Genomic DNA, 21,292 nt, shown 5'->3' with positions numbered 1-21,292 from the left:
ACATCCTTAAATTTAATATGTAGGGAAAAGACAACATGGGCCCACAAGGAGTGCCAGTGGATGAAAGGAGTGGACAATTACTAGGGTGGGCCTCCAAATATGGTCTCAATTTTAACCCCAATTCATGTAATAAGTGATGTGAAAAATGATCAACATTATTTACATACAATTTTTTACTAAGTACACTCCACTAACTCTTTAAAAACACATTATAATAGAGTGTATTTAATAAAAAATAGAGTGTAAATAATATTCATCGCAAAAATTAATACATTCTCTCTCTTCCCTCACCCTTCTCGTCGTTCTCGACCTCTCTCTACATCGCGTCCTCTCTCTCTATTTGTCACGCCATCGAAACACTGATGGCAGCGGTGACCAAAGCGCCCACGATTCTCGATCGCCTTTCTACTTCTCTCTCACATCTATGTCACTTTGGTTATGAACAACACCTCTGTCGATTTTCGAGTATTGATCGAATCTTAATGGATGCTGCTTCTATGCGACTGCAACAAAAGAGGACCCCCTACAAGCATGGTCATTAATCACCATTTCGTATGAGAAGAATCTGCTGATTTTTATTGTCCTGTTTTTCAACTCAACTGTCACACGGATTGGGGGTTAAAATAAGAGACATTTTTTGGTGGACAAAACGTCATTCATATAAAACCCATCCTCAAATTACAATTTACAAAGTAAATGCTATTTTTTTTATTGTTTATTTATACATAGAAATGCTGGAGTCGAAGAAAAATAAAACAACGATGAATAAATAAATAAATAAATAATGATAAGCTTAGCCACCAACTTTGATAGCTGGCTGCCAAGAAGAAGGTGTGTATTAACTAAACGCACATTCATCATTAAAATCAAAGTAATGGACCACTGTTGTTGTCGTCCCCACTACAAGGCCCATCATCTGCTGACACTCCTTCACTACACTGAAAAGACAAATAAGGGATCACCAACTATGGGCCAATGGCAGAGCTTTGCAAAACAGTCATGGGCCAATTTTGAACAATAGATGGGCCTCACTATGACATTTGAAGTCCACTCCATAAAACCTACTTGTAAATGCTGCACTTCCAATCATTGATTCTGCATTTCAAACATACATGTTACCGACGAAATTGTCTACCAAACAGAGCATATACATGTTACCGACGAAATTGTCTACCAAACGGATTTGGTATACTGTACATAGTTTCTGGAAGACCAAAGAAGCATCCATGGCTGACGTGAGGGAGAATAGAAAGAAAGCATTATACGGTCCATTCAGTAAAGCGGAAAGATTGATTTTCAATACTAACGAAAAAACTGTAGAATAAAAGCAGAAAATCTTTTGACCGAGCTCAGAAATTTATAAATACTACCAGAAGTAACAATGAAGGCTGTCACCTTACAAAGTAGACTGTACTGTCAAACAAATAGAATGCCTGATCATCAAACATATTTGTCCCAACACTGTTAACATGTAGATTTAAGAACTCACACAAATCAACTACGAATTTGTTTTCCCAGTAATTTCCAAACCAAGCATCAATCCACATTCCCATATTGCACTCCCATCAAGCTCTTTCAAATGCAGGAAAGCTGTATTATATAATACCTCTGCACATAGTCCCTTCAACCTTTCTTTCTCAATTCATATCTAGTTCTTTGATGTCGTTGAGCTATCCGACTGGGATTGATTGCCTTGTTTTTCGACGTGTGGCCTGATGAAGGTCCTTCGCCACCAAACCTCAAATGCTCTCTGCAGATTTGGGCAATTATCACCGGCTTTCAGAAAGCTGCCCAACCAAGCCAACAGAATACTCTGCTGATCCTCAAGAGGAAGTGTGAGAATCGTCCTTCCAATTCCCTCTTCTACAACCTTCCTATCAAATGACCGGCATCCATGTTGCAACCAGCTGTAGTCATTGATCAATGGCTGTAACCAGGTCTGTAACAGCAAGTGACGGGTGTCCTTTGATGGGAGCATCTCTCCTCTTCCAATCCCGACGAACAGCCTTGCAGTAATGCAGCTAACATGGTAACGAGAGACTATTGGTAGCTTTTCATGTAAGTTTGCCAATTCTTGCTGGCTAGCCCACATTTGAGCAAACTCGTCTGCCGCTTGCCTGTCAGCTAAAATGTCAAGCAACCATGAGACATTGTCAGCCTCTAGAGCTATCCTTTTCCCCACCGTTTCCTTATTGTCAACGGGTATGTCACTGGACCCAGGATCAGCGACTTGCTTGAATAGACACAGCAATGAATTCAAGCAACTTCGACATGAACTATAAATGGTTCCGTAACAAATGTCAGTTGAACCTGCACCGTTCGGTAAACTGTTATTCTCCCTGAGGAGCTTAAGTACTATGGATTTCATTTCACGCCGCCCTCTCTCCTCATTGCTTTTAAGAACAAGTTCCATTATGTGAGAAAGCGTGTCTTTAGGGGCATTAGTAACATCTGAAGAGACTCTCTTCAGAATGGGGGTGACCCCAATACCCTCATTCTGAAGTCGTAAAACTGATGAGACTACCTTCTCTTCTTCCTCCCCCACCCATGGAACAGCTTCCAAATATTCCAAGCATGATTGAATGCATTTGTTGAAACCAAGAAGTTCAGCAACCTGCAAAACAATTTTGTTCCAGGCTCATCATACCATTCATGAACAGATGCATTGACAAAGGTATTATGTGCCTGACATAGAAAATAGAAAGCCAAAGACATCCCAGAAAGGCATGATAATAAATTTTGACAACTCTTGTCAAAACATTTTCTACAACCCCAACTCATCATCACTTTGCTGAATGCTGTCCTCTTCTTGGTGCCTTCAGAATCCATTGTGAAAATTAGACATTATTTTGCAAAATATTCCTGCCAGCCTAAACTTGGTCAGATACTGAAAATAATTTGAGACTGAAGCCATAAAACTAAGAATGTAAGCAGATGAAGTCATTCATTAGACTAATACAAGTAGACCATAGCTTGGGATATCATCGTAGGGGAGAGTCCTCTGCGACTGTGCACATGGATGCATAATGGTTTTGATTACATGTTTTGGCACTGACTTGAACCCATAACAGAAAGGCTGGGCATTGGTTACGAGTTACGACCTTTGAAGGACATGTTCTCTTTCTCCAAACACATTGCCAAGCAGAATCCGTCTGTCTTTAAAAAGAAGCAAATAAACAACTCTTCGCATTAACTGTGGGTCAAGGATGTCTCCCTGGTTTGAAGCCATCCATATTAACACCAAAATCTCTTTTCTGTAGAAAAGCCACCAATACTTCAGAAAGCAACAGCTCCTTGGCTAGACAATCCATCCATTCTTAACCACTAGAATAACTTTTGCTGACACTACACCTGGACTGTATGTGAACATCTGTTTCTACACTTCTATGGTCTACCAAATCACCTAGAAACATCAACTATTATTCCCTACACACAACAAAAATGCCACCCAAAGGTAATGCAATAGTAAGGAAGATCTTACTTCAACATGCTAAGAGAAAGCTCAGATATGGAAAAAATCTCATGAGAAGTCTATATAAACTCTCTTTCATAATATTAATACATGATTATACAGTTTCTAAAATACAAACAAAACCTACGCTCATCTCCAGTTACAACAGCAAAAATAAGTTCCTCTACGGGAAAATAAAACAGCAGTCAAAAGATTACGACTTGTTTGAAAAAAGCTACTGATACAACAAAAACATATGGAACACTACTTGCAGATAATTTATTGGTAAAATATAGAAGAGGAAAAGAGATCCATTGCTTTTCTTCTTTTTTTTTGAAAATTACCTTGAGAATACGAAGCACGCGAGAAACACTTTGCTTGATCATCCGCTGCTTCATTTCTTTGCAATACATCAGTCCCACAGTCTCAACATATATCTCAACATCCTCACAGTCGGCAATTTCAAGACAAGGTAAACTAGACTCCTGTTCTGAGAATTTATCACCAAAATAGATGCTATTATCCACCAAAACACTTCTGTGTACACTCAACTTCACACAAAATCCCTGCTTTCCCAGTAAAACAACCTTCATGTCGCTGGTTCCAGGTTCACCAAACTCAATTGCTACCTTCCTTGGCATACCTTCTACCTTAGGCCTTGACACTCTCTCGGTAACAACTGGCGTGCTGACACCAGATGCATCAGGACCAACATTTTGATGATCATCAGAAGCAATTGCAGCTCTTAATGGGGTGGCTGAGGGTTTCCTCTCTGTCGGTGGGTTCGGATTCTTCTGGAAACTGTTCTTGTCTGGTGGCGAGGTAGTTTTTGGTTTGTTTAGAGGGTTTTGCGCTTTGAGGGTCTTTTGAAATACGACAGGTGATGGACAACACCAAAAACCTTCTGGAGTGACAGCAATTGGCACATTTCTAATATTAGCTTGGCCTTGTTCTATCCTTTTAAGCCTAATTTCAGACATGCCTAACAATAATTTACAGCATCACTTAATCAAGAAATGGCATTTCCAATCTTGGAAGCAACTTGTTTCCTTCAAAAAATTTGACAAGATGTATTTTTGAAGTGATTCCCAGAAACCCAAATTCAAAAGGTACTTCCTTACAGCAAGAAATGCACTTCAAACCCTCTCAGACAAAATACATAATTAGCAATCATCAAATTCCTCTTTCTCCTCCACTCTTAATCATAAATCAAGTCTCGCTAAAAACCCACAAAAGAACAACCAGAAACATGTAAAAGTCGGGTTTTGTTCAACACACAACAAAAGAATCTTGAACCCCAAAACAAAAAACTCACCAGGAATTAGGTGTTCTGAATGCTTCAACGAAATCCCATCTGTTATCTTTTACTTTGAAGCAACACGAAGTGCCTAAAATGATTGAAAGGGGACGCCGGTGTCAAGCATCAAGGGAACCGGTGAACAAAGAGTTGTAGATAGGAATAATGAAAGTGCTCTCCTTTACCCTTCGAATTGGCAAAAAAGAAGAAAATAAAAAAAAGTGAAAGTAAAAGGGTGATGGCTCATGGGCTCTGTTCCCTGCTTTAACAAATTACATATATGAGTGCGTCAATACATGCTTTTGATGATTGAATCTCATGTGGGTCTCTCTGGTTTTGCATCTGTCTCCCCTCACTCTCTCTGTAAATATTCCTCTTTTTCTCCAAACACTTTCTCAGTGACCAAACACGCTTGTCTCTCAGATTCTCACTCATCATTCTCTTTTCTTTTTCAATTTTTTTCAAAAGAATTATTGGATTCCTCATTCCATACATTTTGTTGCCTTGTGTGGATTTTCTTGGGTAGAGTGAAGACTATCATTTTCAAGGGGTTGTGACTTGTCTCTTTCTCAATGACTAAAACACCCGCATAGTAGAGCCATTGGATGGGCATTCTGAAGATTAATGTCGTTGAATTGGATGGTTAAGCAAGCATAACAATCTTTGATAAAGGTTATGGCTTCTGAAAATGACGGATGATCCAAATTTCCAACGACATACAGGCACTGTTTGTTTTTATTAAGAATTAGTGTGTCATTGCTTCCCAATAGTTGTTTTGTGATTGAAAGATAACAACATACGTTGCCACATTTTATGTTTGTTGTTATTAGCTAAGAAACACCAACATCAACATAGTTTGTTTAGTTAAAGAAGGAACATCAACTCATATTGTCATCAAATGAGAAATTTCCGTCTTTATGGGTTTGGAAATATGGGTTTAAAGCCATATCAAATGTCGATAAACTTATATTATGTCGTTCTCGATTAAAAAACCATAATATATTTTTATGTATATTGTTTCAAACTTATCTAACATCACATTATCACCTTGAACATGTCAAAACTCTTTTGAAAAAGGAAATTTGGGTAGACCTAATATAAATATGGGATAGACTTGAAAGTCCTTTTTGACTTGGCTCTTTATTTATACTCTCTTCCTTAAAATAAGAGAGAAAATGTTGGACAACTTACAAAAATGATTACACCATATGAAGAAAAGCACGTTCTTTTCCATCATCAATGGCACGAAAAGAGAACAAAGGCAGAGTAAGGCTTAGCTGGAAACTTGGCCTACTAAGGCATGATCTATGATCTAGTCTTGTGTGATTTTATGATGGTAATTAATAGCTGGGATTCCTGGCTTCTTGTGCTCTTCTTATATTAATAAAGTGATTCAAATCTAATTCAAATCTATATACCAATGACCATGTTTGGTCAATCATCAATGACCTTGCAATTACGTTGTCTTGAAAGCAGCCCATCATTGTTGGAAGGCTCAAGAGGAGTGTTGATGAACCATCACATTCACCGGAATTGTCCTATCATATTTTCCTATAATAAATTAGTTCTTCATTTATTTTGCGTTTTCAGGAGAATTATTATATTTCCCAATAATAAAATTCGTAAATGGAGAGTAGGAATATCCGTAGAGATACACTAGAGCGGACAATATCTTCAAATGCAAAGACGCATCCACCCTAGAGAGTTGACTCTGTTTTGCCTATTATTGCAAGTACCATGTGGATGTGAACAGAAGAAAATGTCAACACCCACAAAACTCTTTGCTTTCTGTTCTCTGCTAATGGCTTCACTCTTTGCTTACTCTGCATCTGTCCAGTTCAATGACCCAGGTACTATAATCTTCATCTTTTGATTCTTTCATTCACTAATCCAATAACTACTGGAAACTAACTTCCCTTTCTTGTATTAGATTGGTACTTTTGGCTTCCTCTCTATGCTTGTGCTTTTTTTGTTAATCTGGTCAACTGGGTTTTCTTATTCAATTCAACTATCAGACAAATTGCCAAATTGGCTCTGTGGCTTGGGCTATTCTTGTTTGTGAAGGTGGTCATAGAAGGTTTTGTAAGTGGAGCAGCTGGTTTCTGGTCATTAGATTTGAGTGAAAGAGTTGTTAGAGAGAAAATTGGAAGTGGGTTGGTTGTCACTTCAATGATTTTGCATTTAGAGGCATCTTCATCAGAGGCTAAGTTGCGGCCAAGATACATTGAACATGGTGAGACACCAGACCCATTTCAATCTATACACTAGTCAGTAGGATCATACTACCAATATATACTGAGATAAACTACCATATTGTGATTTGCAGGAATGACAATATTGGTTGGGATCAGTTACGGACTCCCTTTCGCCTTCTTTGTTGTTCATAAGGGAGAGATGAAGTGATTCGGATAGGTGAAGTTGACTATGCTAACTACTTGCAAATGTGGGAGATCGCAAATGCCTGAGTTTTGTCAGTTTTCATTCTTGTTAGCAGAAGTAATTGTAACTGTTACTCAAAAAGCTTCAAAATAATCAATGTAACAACAATATCTATTGGTTTCCATCTTTTGACTGGAAAAGTTCCAAATTTTAGAGTTAACACAGGACAAACTGAACACAAATGGGACCATCAAATAAAATTATTTGAGCACTCATTCTCAATGACAAGACTACGAGAAAGAAACAATCTTTTTTGAAAAATAAACACTACCTAGTTCTCACTAACCTCAGAGGGCTAAAGAAAAGGGAAAACCGAAAAAGAGTTCCGACCTCTTTCCTTCGAAGATAATGTACAGATAAATAAGATGATCTGGATGTTCAGAGGGGCCATTGGTGAATTAGCGAAGGTTGTTGGCATGATGCTGGGTGTTTATCTCAGTGCACTTCCTCTTTTGTGATCAGCTGTTACTTGAAGAAAATAGTACCGAATTCGTGCTTCCAATTTGTTTATAGATAGCACGGGCTACTAGTTTCTGCAGGCTGCATAGAACACAAGGGCAGAGAATTGATCAAAAATTTTAGCGAAGGCGGCCACGGCACTTGGAAGCGCCGCAATAACAAGGATGGCCCTCTCCAGGATGCAGCTCATACCGGTAATCATAAGTTAGCTCTTCCCCAAATGCTATCTGCTCATAAAATGATAAAATAACAAATGTAGAGCCCTGTAAGGATGCCAGCGAAAAACCACAAAGATGAATTCAACCAAGTACCGGTTTATTATTATGTAGTTGAAAAGATCCTATTTGTAAAGAAAACAGAAAAATATTCTCATTAGATTTGATGGTTTGAAATTGCTACTCTCTCACCATGAACGGACTGTTTACTTTTTTCTATAATTGTGAACAAAACTTTCAGTCTTTTGGCACCTTCGAATCATATAAAGTACAATGCAAGTTGAACTAGCGAAAAGCAACACGGAAGACTTACATCTCGACTCGCATACAGACCAAGGTGAGCACGCTGACATTCCATGCTGTCCACAAGAACTTGATAATTCACCAGGTTTGGTGAGCAGCTGCGACCATAGACAGATGTAAAATGTAAAGCATGATTCAACATGCCCTTAAAAACAAGGTAAGAAAAAAAAAATCAGCAAAGCTTAACTGCACCCTCCCAAAAGATGTTCCATTATAGTTGTTTATGGTAAGATGTTAAATGAAATCACAGAACAATTTTCTTTGCATCATTAAGACATTCAAGATAAATATACAAGACAAAGCTGTAATTGTTAAATCTTCCAATCTTGAGTAGCAGGCGAGGCACATAAATCAGTCTCTTTCTTTCAGAACACACTTCCAACACACAAGCCACTAATGGGAGCAGTAAAGGTGATAGAGCTCACATGCTTTTGGTTGCATGTGCCTATCATGATCTGGTGAAGTCCCATGCGATATGAATTAAGTTTCTTTAACGACCTATGTGACTGTCAATTTCTAGACTCTAAATAAGTTTTAAAAATTGATATTACTTTTGCTAGTGATTCCAATATGAAACTACAGATGACAATAAGATCAACCCTGCAAAGCCCACAACCTAATTATTTCTTCTGTTTATATGCATATCTAGACATAGCGGCCATCAAAGAACAGGAGTGTAAATAAAATTTCAAACACGAATGTTCAAGAGTATAATTCAAGGAAAAACATCTAGAAACCCCTCCCTCACCTGTGATTGACGAACCGCGAAACATTCCCATACTTAGTGGCATCAATAATATAATGGTCTTGTCCTTCAATCAATCTGCTCATATCATTGCTATGAGCATCCATGATATACATATAGCTGCACCCTTCTTTGCCATACCTGAAAAAAGGAGATTCAAACATAGCGCACTGAAAGTATGTGCATTCAGGAAAATATTAAAACTGTTGGGGGAGGGGGGGAACAGCTTCTGTCAAAGTTTAAAACCTATTACGCCTCTGCTTTGCCTCCCGCTCATCGACAACCTCCCCAATGTACTCACATACAAATGTGCCACGCAGGATGGGTTCACCTGCTCTGACAGCCCAACCCTGTATGCCAACAACAACAAAGTCAATATAGGCACATGAGGGTCAATGATAGATTGAAAGAACTACCTTATTTTCTGTTTTGAAGACTTCCAACTTCACTCTTACTCCATTCTGGAGTATCCTGTTTGGGCAGGTTCTGTTGCACCGGCACATTTGATTGCACTCATAAACAAGGTAACCCTCCTGCGTGAAATTACAAGACGATGGTAAGTTGCATGTTTGAGAGAGAGGGAGGAGGGAGCAAGCTATCTGGTGCAGCATGCATGACATCATACATATGCAGAAATTCCCTATCCACTTCCCACAGAGTTAGCACACAGATGTTCAAATTGTTATGCAACATTAACGTATCAAGTAATCTCATCTGTAAAGAGTTAAGCCTTTAATCTTCTAAAAAAAAAAAGTTAAGCCTTTAAAGGTGGTAAAACTTTATTAAGAGTATCAATAGAGTATATAACATCAACGAAAGAAGATGGTTTATCCTGTTTTCATTGGCAGATTCTATATAATTGAATTTTTTGTTCTGCAGGCAACAGTAGAACAACAGACAACACACTATAGACATTGATACGAATCCCACATCGGGTGGGGTTTATAAGGGGGCCGCCACCTTCAAATGTAGGCCTCCTTTCTTTGGAAAACCCTTGGTACCATTTGAAGGTGGCGGCCCCCTTATAAACCGCACTTCACCCTCACTCCCACCCGATGTGGGATTCGTATCAGACATCTTGTAGGATGAAGAAATAAGGACTTCAAGTAGTTAAGTGCACGCATTTATCTATGCAAAAACAACCATGAGAGCTCATTAACGAGAAAAACATTCAACTTAAGGATATGATAATAGAAATTGCTGACTTACCTCCAAAATAATCCGACCCTTATCATCATATGGAAATCTACCATGCATGGGTTTCCCGTATACGTCCTTTGCATCCTCGTAGTCATTATCAAATAGATATACATGACCACATGCTTCAGGACAACATATTAAACGTGGGCAGGCACATCCCAATTGCAAACTCTGCATAAATATGAGAGCAAAAAAAAAAAAGAAAAATGAGAAAACAAAACCAAAAAAAATGTAAATGTCATAATATGTTGGAGGTGAATTATACATACTTGCAAGAAAATGTGAACGTGGTTACATGAGGGAGAGAATAAAGAAAAAGGAAAGGAGTGATGAGGTGGGGACAAAAATGCAAGGCACCTTGCTAAATTCACGGCAGAGAGCATACAGATAAATAATGCTGTGTACATAAAAGATGTTATGTTCAGAATAGTAAGTTCATCATCCAAAATCAAAAAGCGCAACACTGAAGACCAGAATGACAAAGGTACCTCGCTATCAAGACCAAGGGAGTGTTCAAGTAATGGCTTCGTAACATAGTTAAAGCTCTCCCAAGGCAAGGAGACTCTGGTTTGGCCATCAGAACCGTTGGCAAATATGCGATCCAAAGAACCCTCATCTACAACACAAGCTATTGGGATCGATTCCTTTCCAAAACTTATATCATCACACAATATAGTGACCTTCTGCAAGGGCCCATCTCTAATATCCTCCAAATCAATCACATAATGGCACTCATCTACTTCCCACTCATTATTCACATCATCGGACTCATCTGCTGACTGGTGACCCGTAAAAGCATTTGGAAGAGGCAACGACTCTTCACGGTCCTTGATTGTCCCACAGCCTCTAGGACAAATAAAATCCTCTTGATGCCACTCCACTCGAATATTATGCTCACTACAAAGCTTAGCTGCCTTGAGATATAAACGATCTGGCAATACACCATATTTCCCCTCCAAAGTGGCTTTTAGGTTCACTTTGCAACAAGCAGAGCGTACAATAGCCAGGATGTCAAGGTTATTGGGCCGAGGTTTAGTTTTCTGAATCTCAGAAATTAATTTATTTGCAATCGAAGAGCATTGTGATTCTGCCAGACTACCAAGACTAGCTGCCTCAATGACATTAGAATCATTACTTAGTCCTATGGTGCTAAGAGACTTGGATGCCTGGATGCGCTTCTTCAAATTAACACCGTTCCTGTTCCTGATCCTATAAGATGCTGTCCCCAATCCTTTCTTAAACCTGGGACGGCTAAGTCTCCCAGATTTTAATCTATAAGCATAAAAACGAACACCCTTCTTTGGAGGGCGAGAGCTGAATAGATTTGGTCCCATATGAGCAGCTTGATGGTGGCGGCCAAGATCAGGTAGCAAATCAAACTTCAAGCCGCAAAACTTACAAACAAACTTTCTGAGATTGCCTAAATTCGCAGTAATATTCTTTGCCATGGAAGCCGCATTGCTCAGCTCCACTTTCTGAGGAGAATCCTCACCTAAAGCAAGATCATGTTGTTGAGCATCTTTTGACTGCCTTAAGTCTACTGGATGAACTGAGAGGACATGCAACCATAACTCCTCAGGATTTCCAAAATGACTGCCACAAGGAATGCATTGGAGAAGCATGCACTGTTCAACAAATTGCACATGGTGCCTTTCCTGCACATGGGTTTCTAAAACTTTCCTGTTAGTAAAAGAGTCCAGGCAGATAGCACAAGCATAACCTCTGAACAGCCACTGTGCTTCCTTTTTATGATTATCCATCCAATGGGAGCCAAGCTGTTGGTCATCAAGAAACTCTTGTGAGCAAATTTTGCATTTGATGGAACTTTCACTCTCGTAGCTGCCATCAACTGCCAGTTGTAATGGCATTGATCCTTCCACTGAGGGAGAAAGAGGCATATCTTCATCAACACTGAAGCTCCATATCCTCCGGAGTCTCTCTTTCTCACTGCAAACCAACTTCAAGAATAACTCCCCAATGCCAAAATCTTTAGAAGCTTCAGAAAGGGCCCACTGAAGTTGAATTTCCATAGGAACTGGGTTTCTAAGGGACAAAATACTTTTAAAGAGCTTGTAGAAAAGCTCACATGCTTGATGTAGCTGCAATTTTCGCTCCCGTGAACCACAATCTCTCAAAAGATCTATAAACACTTCTTTTGATATTATCCTACTTTTACCGTTCCTTGCACGTTTAAGCCAGCTTGGAAGGTGTCTATCACAATACAATGCATACCGCTTTGGACTTTCACGACAAGGGTCAGTATCATGGGGGCTCAAGCCAATGCAGTGCCGTATCTCAGCACGATTATTACCATTACTGGAGCAATCAAGCTTCCCAGTTGAGTTGTTTCCTCCATGGAAGGTATCAACCCCCATGACTGACAGTGGTTCCACTAGAAGGGGAGTCTCGACTTCTCCCGTCAGTACTATATCTTTGCAGTATGTAGTCTCCATACTGTGAACAGTCTCCTCATGCTTTCTCTTATGTGCACGCTCTGGTGAAGTTGTGACATTGTTTGATTCATTGCGGGGTCTGTGTTTCTTACAGAATGAAAATCCAGGTAGTGACCGGTGCTTACACTTAGTACCGAGAACAGTGGTACCTTCACACATTTGTGTATGAACAACAGGAGTCCCTTCTGCTTTTGCTGAGCTGCCTATGAAACGTGAGGCCAAATGTACACAGCAGTAAACATCACCCTCATTAGCCCACCTCACACATTGGCGTCCCTTAGACTCAATAAAAGCAGTACATTGCCGATTCTTACTCCCAGAGTTGCTCAATTTCTTATCAAGAACTTCATTTACTGGAGTCAACTCCACATCATTCTTAATGACGAGCTCATGATTTCTTGGTTCAACAACAATTTCATCCCATCTGTCAGCAACAGTACAAGGCGACTCTATAGGTGCAGCTCCTTCCTTAACATCTTCTTCACAAACCTCTGATGATAGTGTAGCAGTATTAACAGTGCCTCTGTCGTTAAAAAAAGTGGAGTCAATCTCCAGAGGCATAGGTTGAGGAGGCCAAACCGATTCCACCAGGGATGCATGTGTTTCGGCGCGGCGAACTTCAAGCTTGGGCCTTTTCCGATTAACTTGGGGATTTATGGCGGAAAGATCATCACTGTTCCGCTGCTCTGTTTCACCACCACTGGATATGGGATGAGATGTTGAAAACCATTTCATAACTTCATGCTTCCAGGTTTTCCACTCAGGCCACAATGTTGGTTGAACTGGAGCATCCCAGAGGGATTTGACTTCATTCCACAAAATAGAATCATATAATTCCTGAGTGACAGACAAAATGCTATCAGCTGAAGGCTTGAGGATAACTACTTGAGGACATAACAGGGATCCAGTTGCAATCGAAAATGGAATAAATGAATATTTATTGCACCGTTGACCATGCTCCTCCCTACAATAACAATAAGTGCTGGGAGAGGACAGAAAAAATAGAATTGAAATGAGAAATCATAAATGTTCTTATTTCAACCCTCAAAGCAGAAGGCATACTCCTCTACTCCACATTAAATGGCGAAAATTGCTTCCAGAATGGGTCGAATCAAGCTAAAGTTCAACCAAAGCCACAGCATAAGACTGCCAGAAAGACATGGGAATCAGGATTGAAAGAGTTGACAATATACAGAATTAGCCTAGCATTTTAATATGTTCAACCCAAGACCTCCTCTTGACCATGTTGAGCTCAGGTCAGATGAATAAGAAGACAGATACTTCAACATTTATTGTTTAACTATCTCTATCATTACGAGCATTTGCAATATCATGAACATTACAGACATACATTAGGTATACAAAATTATTCAAGGGCAAACCCTTGGCCTTGTCACAAAGTTGCTTCACCACAACCTACAACTCAGAAGTCGTGGGTTTTCAATTTCAGAAAACATTCTCTCCACTTATGTCTGCAGTTGCTATAGCCTAGAGTAGGGTTAAAGGGGAACAGTGAGAGGGATTGGGGCAGAGGGCAAAGTTTTCTTCAAAGTATTTCAGAAAGATTGTCAACGCTAACTGCCAAAACTCATATTCCTTAGATTTTTAGCTGATCAGGAGAAAAGATACAAGACGGATATCCTTTTGAATGGTTTTTTTCCCCTGTGAAAAAAAAGACAAATATCTTACAGAGAACATATCATATCAGGAGAATAAAATCTCCATGTAATTTTATGATGCATGCAAAAGGAGGGAGAAAAAAACTAAAATTCCCACAGGAGGGAAAACATAAGTTAATATGTCCCTTCCTAGATGCATGGCCATCCAATGCACTAGAACTACACAATTCCCAAACAATGGTTGCTTAACATGTACAAGAAGCCATGATTTAGCTCTTACCTCCTTCAGTAATTCAATAGATTCAGCACTAAGTGCACCCTGACACCGTTGTACCCAAGACTGAAGAGAACGTTGTAACCAGTCAGAATTTATGTAGCTCTTCGATATCATCTGGATAAGAAAGAGAAGAGATTACATATTGCTAATCGAAATGAAATAGAGAGTAGTGTAAAGTTTTATTCTTCTTTTCTTTTTGAGTTACTGGAAATTGTTCCTACGCAATGAGTCAGGATCAAACGTTTTCAAAGTAATCTCAAAATGAGTTCACTTATAACTCACTTGGATGATAGGGACCGAGGAAACATAACACACAGCAGCTTAAAAATTCATTCTTACTTACATAAGGGATGAAATTTATGAAAAGAATTTTCAGTACTTGTAAATTGTCAACAGAAGTAAGGGTTTACATTTTGAAGCTTCAGAAGCATTCTCCCAAGATCAGGGTAACCACTACAACGGGACGTCTCCATGGCAAACTCCTTCCACACAACCACATCACGAGCTGTTTCTACGAAGGCCTGTATGAGTTTGAGAGAACAAGGTGAAGACTGTGAAGCAGAAGGAGAACTGGATTTTCCATTAGTAGTATAAATTAACAATATCAAGGGAGCCATACCTCAGTATGAAATTGTTCAACAATATTCAGCATGCCAACAGCTAGCTTTTTCATTACAAACCGCCGTGCAACAGTCAAATCTTTGACCATTTTTAGTCCAACTTTGTATGTTCTATAAGCAATAGGATGCGGAAACTCATTGATTGATCGGACAAGTTGCATATCTGCCCAAGAATAATTCCTAGTGTTGGGAAAAAATATGACAAAATATTTCTTCCTATCATGAGTGGGCTTTGCTTTCAAAGTAGGTAATGGCCAGTCAGCTCTTGAACATCTGATTCCTGCTTGCCACTTTCCCCTCCACTGTACTTGTAGAAACACAAAATGTCAAAAGGACTTCATACATCAAAAGAGAGCTTTAATAAAAAAATGTCAAGAGGGAATATTAGTAAGTGTGTGTATCTGTATTGCTTATGGACCTAATATATATTGCTTAGCCATGAACAGAAACTCCATCAGGTAAGAAGGGTAAAGAGACTACATGGAGATTATTTTTTAAACGAACGAACCTCTGTTCTTTTCGCAGGTAAACATGGGACACATGAAGCAGCCCCTTACCTCAAACATCGGTAAAATCTCATGTTTTTTTATTGCTACAAAGACCTGAAACAGGGTCTTCCAGCGGGAAGTCCTTACACCTGGCCAACTCATCCACACCAATGAAAACGACAGAGAGATTCCAGAAGGGACAAAATCCATACTTAAACGATGATTCAAAAAGTTCAAGAACATTGTGATAACTGGCTCTAAAGAGAAATAGCATTCAATGAATTGAAAAGAACAAAAAGTAAATTACCTTGACCCACACTGCCACAGATTCATCATGTTCTAGCCAATTGGGCTCTGAAAGAGACGACTCACCATCCCCGTAGTTAGTTGGAAGTTCACTTTCAATAGTATCCACAATTATATGAGAGTTCTCAGCAGCTAGGCAAGGTTCTGAGCTATAGTTCTGCTCGTTTAAGTCATCATCTTCGAATTCATGTGAATCATAAGGTAATCTTTGGCTCTCAATCTGACAAGCAGAATATGAAGTTCCACTTTGATGCCCTTCAAGGATAGGCAGTGCATCCAAGACCTCTTGACGCTTACCCAGTCCTTCTATCTGTGGCCTGTCTACATTTAGTGGCAATTCATCTATTCTACCAAACGACTGCTGAGCACAATCAGCTTCTCCAACATACTGAACATCAGAACGAGAAGGCACTTCCATAGCTTTAAAATCAAATTGTAATGTCATACAAAGTGCCAATGATCATTGATTATTCACCAACTCATCTACCTGTCCAAACCAAGTTCAAAGAAGGGAATGGTCAGAACAACTTGCTAGAATACCAGTAACATATCTGTGAGGTCTGAAGGATTACGTAGAATAAGATGGGTAACATTCACTACATGATTAACAAAACATAACGAGATCAAGATACAGAATCAATAAGAACTGTCCATATATAGATTAAATTATACTGCAGCGTGAGCACAATTTTCTAAAACAAGCATATGAATTACCTTTTTCGAATTACCAAAAACATGATGATCAAGTGGTCACCCAACGGGTGAACTTTAAATTCTTCCACGAAAGGGAACCCAAAAACCATTAAATGTCTAAATGATATATTTCATTTAATTGATGAAGAAGATGATGATAATCTCAACAAGATGCATGCTGTCTTTTAGGGTTGCTGCAGTAATGGGATGTCAAGGTCAACGAAATAATAGGATTACGGATTACCATAATTTTCAGGGCAAAATTAAGTCAAATAGAAACATATCAACTTGAGTAAATCATTAGTTTTGTAGAGTAAATAAACACTAAGGAAGAGGTTTACATTTTTTGCCTTCTTTACAATTTTAGACAGTGAAGGAAAAAATAGTATACAACAACAAACTTGGTTTCTAGACTTATATACCAGTTACATAGTAAATTCACAGGGAACAAGACTAACAAACTAAATTGATCAATTAGAACATATAAAAATAGAGAGACATTCTACTTCGAGAATGATTTTAAGTTTCAGTTTTTCTTAACATGAAATACAATTGTCATTCCAGCAAACAACTACAGAACACACAACCACTTAAGGAAGAGTTCAAGCGGCAGATTTTTGTCATAGACTTGTTGTTGAATCTAGACAAATTGTTTCAAAAGCAAAACGGAGGTTCAGTACAAGGCAAATATAAGAAATTTTCAAGCTTCCAATGGCTTTTGCTAACATCATAAATTAAGTCCCTTGGGTGCTAAATATAAAGACAGAAACATTTGGAACCCTCTGGTTGCAAACTTTGATAGAAAACTCTATGGGTGGAGGAGAAATTGCCTCTCAAAAGCGGGGAGGCTAACTCTCATTAAAAGCACACTGTCTAATCTTCCTGTGTACATGATGTCTACTCTCCCCATCCCTTCCTCTATTGCAGGGAGAATAGAATCAATCATGTGCAGATTTTTGTGGGGGGATTCTGTTGAAAATAGGAAGATTCACTTGGTGAATTGGAAGTGTGTCAAACTTCCTAAAGAGGTTGGAGGCCTTGGAATTAAGTGCTTGGTCACTTTTAACAAGGCGCTATTGGGCAAATGGCTATGGATATTTCCCATCAATAGAGATCACTTGTGGAGGAAAGTTAGTGTCAGCAAGTATGGCACGGACATCAATGGCTGGACTACAAAGCAAAACAATGCTCCATATGGCTGCAGTATGTGGAGGATAATAAGGAAAGGTTGGGATGATTGGTTTGCTCTCCCTAACCTTTATGCTTTAGCTTGCATGAAAGAGGCTACCATAAGCCAACTAGTTCAATCGTATGGTGGAGGACTCTCTTGGAATATCAACTTTATCCATGAGGCGCAAGATTGGGAGGTCGATATGTTCACAATTTTCTGGAGCAGTGTTTATAGTGCTAAAATCACCCTTACTATTGATGACAGATTATGTTGGAAGGTATCAAAAAACAATCTTTTCTCCGTAAGTTCCTTTTACAAGGAACTTCTAAGAGATAAGATGCACCTGGGATTTCATTTTCCTTGGATGTGGCTCTGGAAGTCTAAAGCTCCCCCTAAATGTGTTTTCTTTTGCTGGGAGGTCATCTGGGGTAGAATTCTAACTTTGGACAATCTGCAAAGGAGAGGTTTTATTCTCGTGAACAGATGTTGCCTTTGTAAAGTGGATATGGAATCAATTAATCATCTCCTATTGCATTGTCCATGGTCTATCAAAATTTGGACCAATGCTCTGAGGATGTTGGGCATTTCTTGGGTGCCTAGTGCTACTATTGACAAGGAATTGATGGCTTGGATGGCTACAGGCAGGGACAAAAAGAATAGAAAGTTCATTCAATTGATACCAATGTCTATAATGTGGATGCTTTGGCTGGAGAGAAATAGCAGAATTTTCAATAACCAGGAATCCTCCATAGACTCATTCATAGGCAGCTGGTTTGAGTGTCTTAGATTTTGGGGCTCTTCTTTCTCTGGGAGTAGTTTTGATAATCTGAATACGTCCCCCTTGTAATCTGTTTGGGTTGCACCCCCTTGGTGCGTGAATAAATTTTTTCCATTCAAAAAAAAAAACACCCACAAAGTCACAAACTCCTTGCACTAGTATTGCTATAGATGCAAAAGGGACCAAGAATATCAGCAACTGTAATTCAGTTAATGATAGGAGGAATCCACATTATGGACAACTAACATGAGACTTATAATTATTTTGCTGGTAATACGGCATGCCATTAATTTTTGAGTTAACATAACCACATATTTCCACCATATTTCATAATTCCCTTCTTACTCAGGCAGAAATGTTTTGAACAGAAATGTGAGTGGACTTCAACAGTTATCCCAACACAATAATAACAGCAAACCCTAATAGTCCATGGTGGTCAATAATTCTGAGCACTAACTAGTCTGCAAACAGGCTCGAAATTCCCATACTTTCCCCTTTTTTAACTGTTTCCCTAAATAATTCTTTGTGTAAAAATACATAAAAATTAGTCACCGCATGACCAAGCAAAATTTTCCATAACAATCGGACAATACATCCCAAGTTAATAAGTTACCATACTGACGAGTTACATTATGAAAACAATAACAGCTTATTACACACAACAGAAAATTTTGTGACATTAACAGCTTCAAATACACTGTCCATTTCAAAACATAAAAGAACTGACTATCGTTCGTCCCTTTAATATTTTAGAAATGCGAAATGTATGGAATTATGTAGGGACTAGTCCCCCCTTAATTTCTCCTCCTTTTTTTTAATAAAATCTTGCCCACAAAAAAAAAAAAAAGAAAAAAAAACACTGACTTTCTTATAGAAGCATAAAGTAGCTTTTTTGTTAAGAAATATCACCATTTACAACAAAACTGTAGCATGCTGCCTCTGCAACAATAGCAGGACAAAACTGCGCAGCTAAAGGACATATCTTTTAAAACTAACTAGACCAATTAACCAAATTTAAGAACCTGCATCTTTAAACCCATCTAAATGCCTCGAACTTTTGCAGTCATAAACTAGATCCCAGCAATTAAAATCGATCTATCAGTAATTGGTATAACAATTAGAAAGAACCCTAGACAGATCCACAAAGACCCAAATCTTATACAATTATCATCAACATGGCCTAACAGGGGTGGGTCCAGATCAAGAACCCCACAATTGCATGACCAGGTCAATCAAACAACCAAAAATCCCTTAAAAAGCCTAGCAATCGAAATGGGTATCTCAATTTCCCTTCTAATTTTTTTTTGTTTACCAATTTTTTTGGTTTTAGGGTAGCAGGCTAGCCATGGCAGCAGCAGCTGCAGTTAGGTCACGAAAGAGAAATAGACTGCAAAAATTGTTACATACAATGGTCATGTTTTGCACCCTAGAAGCCAATATATACATATACACATATATAACCCCAGAAGCGAAATAGAGCATTAATAGACATGGTAGTGGCTGTAGTAATGTACCTTTAAAGATGGAGATTTTGCACGCAAGATCACCTTTTTTCCATGGTGGTTGCTGCCTTGTTGGTTACAGATATTGGGGGTGCGGGGTTTTGTTCAATTTCTTCTCTCAAATCTCTAGCGCGATTGATATCTTATTGTCTCTCGTGACCAGGTTTTATGGGTTCCTCCGTGGCCTAATGAAAAAGATCCAAAATTGTATGTAATATATATATAATATATATATATATATATATATATATATATACACACACATATATATCCAATTGTGAGTTGTGACAGAGAAGACTGACCTGGGTATTTGCGGTTTTGCCGTTTTGGTATGTTAATAGGCATACACCCCCTAACAGTAGCAGTCAGAGATTGGTTCTAAAGGAGTGTCTCTCTAACGAGGCCTGGGGACTAAAAAAGGGAAATAATAATTTATCGATTAGACATGGAGATAAGTGAATTGGTGGATTAGGGTACGTCTCTGTAATTCAAAGTTTTGGGCTTTGCAGTGGGTTTCTCAGTTCTGACTTTGTGTTGGTCGGGTCCATCCAATAGAGAGAGAACGACGTCGTACTGAACTTTCTTCTGAATTTGATTGCAAAATCTGTTTCGTTGGGGACGATGACGAATTCCAAATTAATTTTTAATAAATTAAACCCATTTTCCTAAAGATTTTGTGGATATTATAAAAGAACTTAGCTCCATTTATCTCCAATGGATATTGAATTTCAGATTCTTATCATCTGTCACAAGTTTTTTTAAGTGTGCTTTTGCGATAGCATTATTGGGATAGATGATCTCATGTGACAAAGTCATGTGGATTCGATTTATCGATGAGAACTGGACACCTTAAAACCGATAATATTGTTGATATATATTGGTTAGAAATTGTAATAGTTAATTCTGAGTTTTCATTTACACAACTGTACTAGTTTTGGCAACACACGCATCTTGCAATTTTCACCCAGAATGCAGAACATGCCGACCCAACCAAAAAACAAGAAGATAAATCAGACTAAAAACAAGAAGATAAAAATGCAAAAAAAACAAACGAACTTCATACGTGGGCTTGGGCGACCGTCCATGGGTCCAAGTAATTTGGTCCTAATTGATAATGGGCTGGGCCGAAGAACACTTTTGAACTATGGGCTGACTGTGACTAAAAGTGATGGGCTTTTAGACCTTTTATTTTGTGTCATGCTTTTACTTTTTGCCCAGAGTAATAATTGTTTCTTCTTTTACACCCTTTTCTTTATTCTGTACGCTACTTTGACAA

At 38.7% G+C, this 21,292-nt stretch overlaps 3 protein-coding genes across 4 annotated transcripts; 1 reads left to right on the top strand and 2 right to left on the bottom strand.

The window, feature by feature from the left end:
- Positions 1 to 1,322: 1,322 nt before the first annotated feature.
- Positions 1,323 to 5,163, bottom strand: LOC120002074 (BTB/POZ domain-containing protein At3g50780-like). Its single transcript, XM_038850654.1, has 2 exons — positions 3,796 to 5,163; positions 1,323 to 2,614 (listed from the first exon to the last, which is right to left on the bottom strand). Exons 1-2 carry the CDS (start codon positions 4,429 to 4,431, stop codon positions 1,649 to 1,651), a joined length of 1,602 nt encoding a protein of 533 aa, XP_038706582.1. The 5' UTR covers positions 4,432 to 5,163; the 3' UTR covers positions 1,323 to 1,648.
- Positions 5,164 to 6,479: 1,316 nt separating this feature from the next.
- Positions 6,480 to 7,345, top strand: LOC119997424. Its single transcript, XM_038844444.1, has 3 exons — positions 6,480 to 6,598; positions 6,679 to 6,981; positions 7,075 to 7,345. Exons 1-3 carry the CDS (start codon positions 6,508 to 6,510, stop codon positions 7,149 to 7,151), a joined length of 471 nt encoding a protein of 156 aa, XP_038700372.1. The 5' UTR covers positions 6,480 to 6,507; the 3' UTR covers positions 7,152 to 7,345.
- LOC119997413 (histone-lysine N-methyltransferase SUVR5) lies at positions 7,287 to 20,474 on the bottom strand. Of its 2 annotated transcripts, XM_038844422.1 has the most exons (13): positions 20,319 to 20,474; positions 20,029 to 20,201; positions 15,874 to 16,359; positions 15,078 to 15,380; positions 14,869 to 14,979; positions 14,462 to 14,572; positions 10,598 to 13,399; positions 10,119 to 10,280; positions 9,326 to 9,442; positions 9,156 to 9,259; positions 8,913 to 9,050; positions 8,175 to 8,262; positions 7,287 to 7,873 (listed from the first exon to the last, which is right to left on the bottom strand). In XM_038844422.1, exons 3-13 carry the CDS (start codon positions 16,315 to 16,317, stop codon positions 7,766 to 7,768), a joined length of 4,488 nt encoding a protein of 1,495 aa, XP_038700350.1. In that variant the 5' UTR covers positions 16,318 to 16,359; positions 20,029 to 20,201; positions 20,319 to 20,474; the 3' UTR covers positions 7,287 to 7,765. The 2 variants fall into 2 exon arrangements, with proteins under 2 accessions (XP_038700350.1, XP_038700360.1); XM_038844432.1 differs by lacking the exons at positions 15,874 to 16,359; positions 20,029 to 20,201; positions 20,319 to 20,474 and adding an exon at positions 15,587 to 15,825.
- Positions 20,475 to 21,292: the final 818 nt, after the last annotated feature.

Source organism: Tripterygium wilfordii, chromosome 1, assembly GCF_013401445.1.
Source record: "Tripterygium wilfordii isolate XIE 37 chromosome 1, ASM1340144v1, whole genome shotgun sequence".
Classification (NCBI taxonomy): Eukaryota; Viridiplantae; Streptophyta; class Magnoliopsida; order Celastrales; family Celastraceae; genus Tripterygium; species Tripterygium wilfordii.
Note: the sequence above shows the minus strand (reverse complement) of the source record. Positions and strands in the feature narration are given on the sequence as shown.